The sequence below is a fragment of the Cucumis melo genome, chromosome 8 (assembly GCF_025177605.1).
Source record: "Cucumis melo cultivar AY chromosome 8, USDA_Cmelo_AY_1.0, whole genome shotgun sequence".
NCBI lineage: Eukaryota > Viridiplantae > Streptophyta > Magnoliopsida > Cucurbitales > Cucurbitaceae > Cucumis > Cucumis melo.
Window position 1 is genome coordinate 1,837,181 of NC_066864.1, and position 8,499 is coordinate 1,845,679.

An 8,499-nucleotide genomic window follows, 5' to 3' on the forward strand; every position below is an offset into this window, starting at 1 on the left:
CAAGGGGAAAATGTGATGGACAGAAGAAAGTGTGAGGGTTAGGCTTTGATTTGATGAAGAACGTGGCATTCATGGCGAATCTGGACCCACACCCCTTTTGTACGGATTTGTGTTGCTTCCCCCCCCCCCCCCCACCACCTGGCTTGATTTCGCCACGTGGCTACTTCTCATCGAATCAAATATTAGGTCTTGTTTTGTTACCCCAATCAATGTAATTTCATACATTAGGTCCCATTTCCATTAATGTTGTAATATATTCATAATAATAAAACGTGGGATCTACGCTTACATTTGTAACAATATTCAAAATCATTCTTACTGCCTTTCAATTATTACTCTATTTTATTTATCTATCTTTTAACAATATCCATACCCATCATTTGTATTACTTCAATTTTGTTTGTTAGTAATTAATATTTATACCCTTAGTTGATCATAGTATAGATGTCAAATGCTAATCATCTTCTAACTCTAGTTTTTATTTGGAGTATAGTATTTGAAACAGAAAAACTGTAGCACGGATATTAAGAAACAATTTAAATTTTAATAATGTGATAGGTACACCGATGTTATACACGAATGTTTCTTATAGTGAAGTAACTTGGAGTGAATTAGGAAAAAGTTATTACACATGGAGATAATTTTATCTTGTGGAAATGAACTTGGTTAATTATTTGCATTACAACCGTTGTTGTTTTTCGTTTTTTTAATATGATTCGTGAACTCTAATCCTTGTATTTGTTGACGTGTTCAAATGATTGTTTTATGAGCTCGACGTTTAGACTTGTTTTTTTTAGATGTCCAACTCTTGAACTTTTTTACTATCTTTGTCAAAATGAACACGAGTCACTGAAGTCCTTCATTTGTCAAAACAATAATCAAAAGATATTTAATTCAGGTAGAGGGACGGATCGAAAGTTATGAAAAATGTTAAATAACGGTAACCTTATCTAGTTTTCAAACATGTCGTTGTAGTATAGTGGTAAGTATTCCCGCCTGTCACGCGGGTGACCCGGGTTCGATCCCCGGCAACGGCGTTTTATTTTTAAATATATATTTTATAATTATTTTAAAACATAATCTAATTCCAACTGTATAATTATTCATATATTTATCATTTCCTTTGTGAATTACAAAGGCTGTTTTGTGCTAGTCGATAGAGAGTTATTCATCAACATTAAATGAGATATCATTGTATCTGCAAGTCATGTTAAAAGTTACTTTGAAACACTAGCACATAATCAACCAAAAGTCATATGATTAAATAAGTTAACAACACATTAATTCAAATAGAGTAATACTCTGGTGCATTTATTTCAAATAAGGTTGATCATATCTTAGTGGTCGAGGCTACAATTTCATCGAGCACTTGAAATCTGTCTAATTAATTGTGGGCTGTTGACTGAAAAAGATCAATTTGATCGTGAACTTTGATTTTATCGATGTTATTTGATTCTAAATTTAAATAATAACGACAGTTTTTATCATATTTAAATCTTTTTTAATTCATATAATTTTTTAATATAAATTAAGAGGAGAGATTTAAAACTTTTGGTCTTCTACTTATACAACGTCAATCGAACAAAGTTTTAACCAAAGTTATGTTTACATTTTTAGTAACAACTAAAAATTGAGACTTATACACAAAAAAACCCAAAGATTATAACAACGTATTTTAAAATGTTAGGATTAAGATCGAAAGTTTTGGGTTATGTGAAAAATTGAATTTTGTTTTTCCCATTACTGTCAAAAAGAACAGAAAGTACCCCCGAAACCACATTTCTTCGTTTACCTGTTTACTCGATTTCTAGCACTGAAAGTTGTACGGAGAAGCTTTTCCCTGCCGAACCCAGAGACCGGAGACCGGAGGCCGGAAGCCCTAGCTTTCGATTTTAGCGTTATCGTCTTCCCAGTAGCTTTAAATATTGAATACGTACGTTGCTCCCTTCTCCTCTTTCTATGTGTCTATCTGACTGTATTTGCCATTTAGTACCTGGGTTTTGAATCGTTTAATGTAAAGATGCATATTTAGTTCAAATATTAGATCTTTAGCTATCAATTTGATTTCTAGGGTTTATTTTTTTTTCGCTAATCTATGTTTTTCTTATTCTGAAATTAGAAAGACAGTGGATTGAGTTGAATATAGTTGTTTTTGGGTTAGTAATTGAAAGTAAGGTAGGAGCGGTGAGTAATGCGTGGAAATTATCATCGAGCTTGCTGGACACAAGGGGGCGTGTCCAGGTTCCTCGAAAGACGTGGAATTTTAGGCTCCTTCCTGCATTTTCTTACTGAAGGAGTTGCTTAGCTACACGTTTCATGTTAAAATGCTGGCTTGAAAAATTCTACTTACTTTGAGAAGTTGGTAATGTTTGGTTTCCCATTTCGGCCTTCATTTTCTTGCCCAACAACATGTTGGCTTGAGAAAATACTAGTACATCAAGGATTTAAGTAACATTTGGTTTTCTACCTACCTTCACAATTTGTCCATGTCTGCAATAGCATATGGCAGTAGCACGGTATACCCACCCTGAATCGACACACAGACTTTGGACTTATTCAGCACGAAAGAATCTGCGCTCTTTCCCAGTTTCCTCTGTTCCAAGACTGTCCACATTTATTTTCTAAAGAAAAACTACATAAATAGCCGAACTTTCTTTGAGACAAGGATAAACCAAAACACAAGGTCACACAGAAGCAAAACCCACAAAAATAGAAATTTAGGCAAATTGCAAAATGGTCTCCAATCAAGTATAACATGGGACTAAGTTTTGATTGATCCACTCATGCCATACAAGGATTTACTTAGTTTCAAGGGTGTAAAGTCAACAAAGTCTCTAGAATCACGAAGGAAAATGGAAGCTCTATGGTGATTTTCATTTGCATACTGAAAAGTGGTATTGAGAAGAACACAATCGTTCGGGTTTGATTGAAGATCATGGTGGGTGGATCATCATGAAGACTTTGCCTCTAACCTATTGAGATTGTAGCCCATTCGAGGCTATCAATAATACTTTGGTGGTCTTGAGAATATTTCTTCTCGAACTCTCAGTACGTTGGATTGCACTAAGGCTCATACACCAACAGAAATCAAGTAGAATTTGTAGTTCTCTTGCAACCGCAAAAATCAATGATAAAAAAAGAGAGAATGCTTCATAGATTTGGTTGCTGCCTTAGATCCTCCAAATATCATCAACGACGTTCTTTTCTAAAAATAATTTTCCAATTTTTTGGATTCTCATTGTTTAGACCAAGTCATGGGGGACAAAGGAATTTTTAATGCGAATGATGATGTAATCAATCGTTTAGCTTTAGTTATAGCGATAGGGAAGATGGTATTTGCTTAACCAGGCATTCATGTTTGTTCCGTGTCTAGCCTGCACGATCATCAACAACCTGACCTAAATCTTCAATATCTTTGGAAAACTTTTGAGCCACTCGTCATTAATAGCTACCAATTTTCCATGCGACACCTATTGAGATATCCATTAAAGCACTGAAGTCCTCAAAGCCCTTGAGTGCCAAAAAGATTATAAATAATTGCATCGAAGCTTATCCCTTGTACCACACTTGGAAAAGGGAACCTGTCATTTCTCCTTATTTGCTCAGTGAAGATATAGGTATAGGTAATACTATGAATCTTGATTTAATTGAAGAAAATTGTTTAGGTCTCTTGATCCCCTCTGTATGACAAGTGGGTAATATGAACTTATCTACAATAGCTCCATCAAAGCTTGCAATTCTTAATCCTTGCAGCCATAAGGATTTCTCTTCAAAAGATATTGTTTTGATTCATGACATCATCCATTCAACAGAAGATATTACAACTCCTCTTTCTCCCTCTCAGTGTGATGACTTTGATGCCGAATTTAAAGTTAGCGCAAGCAATGTGGAATCTCTTATGCATCCCATGAACGATCACTTTGATGATATGGCGATCGTAGTATTCCTTTCTGACACTTCTTTATTTTAAGAAAATGGTAAAGCGAAATAAATCAAACAACATAAAATGTAAAAAATAAAGTTGAGAAACCTAAGAATTAAATTTTAGAACCATCATGGGTTGGTCTAATGGTAAAAAAGGAAACATAGTCTCAACAATTAACTAAGAGGTAAGGGGTTCAATCCATGGTGACCACCCAACTAGGAATTAATTTATTACGAGTTTTCTTGACACCCAAATATTGTAGGATCAGACCAGTTGCCCTGTGAGATTATTTGAGGTGCATGTAAGCTGACCCTGACACTTACGGATATATAAAAAAAGAATCGAATTTTAGAATATTTTTTTCATCTCTTCAACTTCAAAAGCACGCCTTTGTTTTTCTCTCGTTTTTTTTCCTTCTTCTTCTTTTCTTTGTTTCTTCGACCTTCCAACTTCAACTTCCAACTTCATTTCATTCCATTTCTATACTTCAACCCACACTGACAATTTGCCGCACCAACGCTATGTTGTTGACCATCTATTGCACCTCAGGCTTGGCGATGCTGTTGGTTTGCCTTCTCTCTCTTTGACCTTTGTTATCTCCTCAAATCTCCCAAATTTTAACTTAAAATTTGTATTACAACAAATTAACAGGGCCGTGGGCTGGGCATTATCATTCCATGCTTTGTATTGAAAACTTTGTTTTGATTTGTTGAATCATGAATGCTTTGGTGGATAAATGTAATATGTATTTAGGCAAGTTGCTAAATTGGCATTATATGCTTTTTAGTGGATTATGTTTAGTATCTTGAGGTATCTTCAACATACTCGTATTTTAATTTTTTAGAAATTAGTGTATTTCATATCCTATTGTATTAGTATCCTGTATCCGTATCTGTGCCTCATCGTTTGTCGTCTTAGAGTGCACCTTGTTGAAAACACTAGGTGGGTATGAGCTCGAGCCTTAATGAGCGTAAGTTATCTCTGCTTGTACTCGTGGATGGATGTGAGAACTAAGCATGTCCGTCAACAGTGTAACCCAAGCCTAACAACCAAGCGCCTAATATTTTGTTGGGTTCTAGACGTAAAAAATGCATGTGGAATTAAATGTGAACGAAAATGACCAGACTAAACCGACAAAACTATCAATTGATCAGTTTGGGCAGGCTGGCTCGAGTTTTCTATTTTCGATGTATATTTCTAGTGGTTCTTTTTAGGTTTGGCTCCCAAACTAAGCCGATATGAACCATTTACACCACTAGTGTATTTTACAAAATAAAGAAGCCTCACAGTGAGATCTATATGGCGCATTATGAGAATGATTATGAATACAACTAGAAGATGATGAAGCAATGACTTCCGGTTGAAATTTCAAGAACACCATTTCTACGTAGCTAGTTTTGTATTCTGTTTGGTTAGTTTTCTCAAGTGTATAGTCACTTCGTCTTCTTTCTACCAAATGCTGGTTCTTTTGTCCTGTCGATACTACATATAAAAATCTTCTTTTCTCACATAGGTGACATTTTTTCCTCGGTGTGTACCTTGTAGATGCTTGCAATGATATGGACACCAAGAGGCATGACAAGCACTTGAGATCAGAAACTGTTAGTACCACCGAAAATTCTGAAGTCAATAAACTGTCCTTTGTAGGGGAAACTGAAAATAGTGGCAATATTGAATTTTCCCGTCCATCAGGTAAGCCATTGGAAAAAAAGGAGGAACAATCACATGGAGAGTGCACAAAAGTTGAATCACCGAAGTGTCTGAAGGATAAGGGGACAGAAGATCAAGAACATACTGTTGGTGATAAGGATGTAGAGGCTTTGAGAAATAAAGATTTTGGTGGCTCGAATTATAATAAAGTTCCATTATGCGATAGTGAGGTTATGGTTGCTACAGCTACCAATGGATCAAGTGCCACCTTAGAGGATTCTGACATTGGATCAAAAAATCACTCGGCTGGACGGAGTATTGGTAGTAAGAATCCTGAGATAGAAAGTGAGCAAGCGGGCATGCAACTAGAGAATGGAGAAAACCAAATGGCACCAAGGTACTGATGAGGGCGGTTCTAAAACTTCCTTTATTACTTGTCAAAGTTCCATATTAACATTTCTATTAAAAAGAAAAGGCCACCTACATCTTTTGCAGCTAATGCATACTGGTTATTTTGTTACCTTGTCAAGTGTCAAGGATAGTTCTTGATTAGCTCTTCCTAACAATTAGAATTTCCAGATCAGCTGCTTCTAAAAAGAGGTCAAGAAGTTTGTCCCCCGTTGCTGATGTTAATGGTGAAGAAAAACATCCTGCTGCAGCTATCTGTGACTTCTATGCTAAAGGATGGTGCATAAAAGGTAGCTCTTGCAGCTTTCTGCATATAAAAAATAATGCATTTGATAGTGACCAGCATTCTGAGGAACGTGCTGGTGTTGCATGCTTGAAAAAACATGCTCAGCTCAATGAAGGTGAGATAAAGTAGCTTATGCAGATTCCGATATCCCTTCTCTATCATCAAATTTTAATAGTACTTTCAAATGGCACAGGTTTGCAATACAATGCAGATGTGTTGAAATCACCAGTCATTCGTCATCCACCAAATTCTTCTCTTCTAAAGGACTCTTCACTTTCTCTGAAATTTGGTCTTTCTTCAGAAATACCGAGGGACTTCTCCCAAAGCCAAGGATGGGATGGGTTGCATGAGATAAACAAAATTTTATTGCATCAGAGGGAGGATTCACTTTTGAGTGCACTTCCTGACTGCCAGAAATTGCCTTCTACTAATTTTGGTGCATCATTTCCCATTAGTAGAGGACTTTCTGCATCGAGGCATGAGTTGCCTCCTGAGTTTGGACTCTCTTCAGATGGCTTCACCCAATTGGGTGTCATGGAGGAACCCGCTAATGTTGCATGCCCACGTTTGCTGAACGATCACCTTTCTCCAGTTCGGAGAACTTCTCTGAATTCAAATCCCACTCTTCCAACGGATGCTATTTTAGCTTCTCGTTTCACTACCTCTAATGCTTCTTTGTTTCCTTTTACATCTTCCTCAAGTGCAAGCCTCCTTGGTGCTCATAAGATGTCCATTATTGACAGAGAACATCATGTTTCTACACCAGCCTCCTCGTTGATGAGAAGTTCCCCCTTTTCTGCCTCTGGATCAGATAATTCATTCACTCATGTGCCAAAGAATCCTTCAGAATACAAAACGAAATATTCGTTGGACGATTGGGAACCGTCTGTACCTTTTAGACCATCATTTTTCATTCCTTCAATAACTACGGCGAGCCAGTACGATCCTTTCTTGGATAGCATGGATGTACCGAGAATAGTGGGTGGTTCTTATAATGTTACTCTTGATCGTCAAGGACACAAAGAAGCATCACCTCTTAGTACTTTACAGAGGGCATCGGGTAATTTTGTGGTTCCTGGGAGCTCAAAGCCAGAATTTAATGATGATACAAGTTCCTTATCCTCTCACAATAAAGCTGCGGATAAGAATGAAAAGGTTGGCCATCTACAAGGCAAAGATTCAATTTTGTTGGAACCAGAAATACGAGGACGTTTTGGTATTGATGGCCGTAATGGTTCTAGGACTAGAGAGGATGATCACATAGGCCTCACTCGTGAAAAAGATGTTAACAAAAAGAAGAAAATGGGTACCGGTGGTGAACTAAAGCTTCCAAATATTTCATTACATGAAAAGGACTCTGAAGCAGATAGTGATAGGCAACTTGGTGATATGGATGGTAAGCATCTCTTGGATGGAAATGCTCCCAAAGAATCAAAAGCAACTAGGCACTTCCGTTCTGCTCTCATAGAATTGGTGAAAGAAATATTGAAACCTAAGTGGCGTGAGGGTCATCTAAAAAAGGATGTGCATAACACTGTTGTTAAGAAAACATTTGATAAGGTTCTTGGTGCTCTACAATCTCACCAAGTTCCAACTACAGCGGAATCAGTTAAGCAGTATCTTTCTTCATCTCGTCCGAAGATCGAGAAGCTTGTTGAGGTAGGTATATTTATTAGAAAGATGAGTATACTCTGAATGATGGTGATCGTGGGATCTTCATAGAATCTTTGTCTTACTGACAATGATCAACATTTATATGCAGGGTTATGTTAGTAAATATGGAAAATCTTGAGATGGCAGGCTAGCACATTTTTTCTTTGGGTAAGTTTTCTAAGGATTCTACAATTTAGAAGCCTTGAAGAGTTTGTCGGAGGTTGTTTTGCAATCTTGATTATTGGAAACAACTTGAAACTAGTTATGATGGTCGTTATTCAACACATTGTGATATTTACCTTTCATAAACATCTGTTCTCCACTCCTTTTGTTCTGTTTAATTTTTCTTGCTAGTTCTATCACAAAATAACTATTTATCACCATATAACCTGTATATCTGCTCTTGATTGTAAATAATAAGGCCCATCCTTCATTTATTCACGTGACATTGCCCCCTCAATCAAACAAAATAATAGTAATGGATATAAACCTAGAAATAAAAAAAATGCTAAATTTATAGTTAAATAACACTTCCAACTTGATTTATTCTAGCTTTCAGTCTCACTGATCATTCTGG

At 36.5% G+C, this 8,499-nt stretch overlaps 1 protein-coding gene and 1 non-coding gene across 5 annotated transcripts; both read left to right on the forward strand.

Annotated features, from left to right (window-relative positions):
* The first annotated feature begins 965 nt into the window (after positions 1-965).
* Positions 966-1,037, forward strand: TRNAD-GUC (transfer RNA aspartic acid (anticodon GUC)). The gene has a single exon. It is a non-coding gene; the product is annotated as a tRNA-Asp (tRNA).
* Positions 1,038-1,701: 664 nt separating this feature from the next.
* On the forward strand, positions 1,702-8,244 carry LOC103484505 (protein FRIGIDA-ESSENTIAL 1). Of its 4 annotated transcripts, none has more exons than XM_051088600.1 (5): positions 1,702-1,933; positions 5,439-5,972; positions 6,155-6,384; positions 6,463-7,928; positions 8,032-8,244. In XM_051088600.1, the coding sequence occupies exons 2-5, from the start codon at positions 5,485-5,487 to the stop codon at positions 8,059-8,061; spliced, it is 2,214 nt and encodes a 737-aa protein (XP_050944557.1). In that variant the 5' UTR covers positions 1,702-1,933; positions 5,439-5,484; the 3' UTR covers positions 8,062-8,244. The 4 variants fall into 4 exon arrangements, with proteins under 4 accessions (XP_050944557.1, XP_016899235.1, XP_050944559.1 ...); XM_017043746.2 differs by having other exon boundaries at positions 5,457-5,972; XM_051088602.1 differs by having other exon boundaries at positions 5,471-5,972.
* The last annotated feature ends 255 nt before the right edge of the window (positions 8,245-8,499 follow it).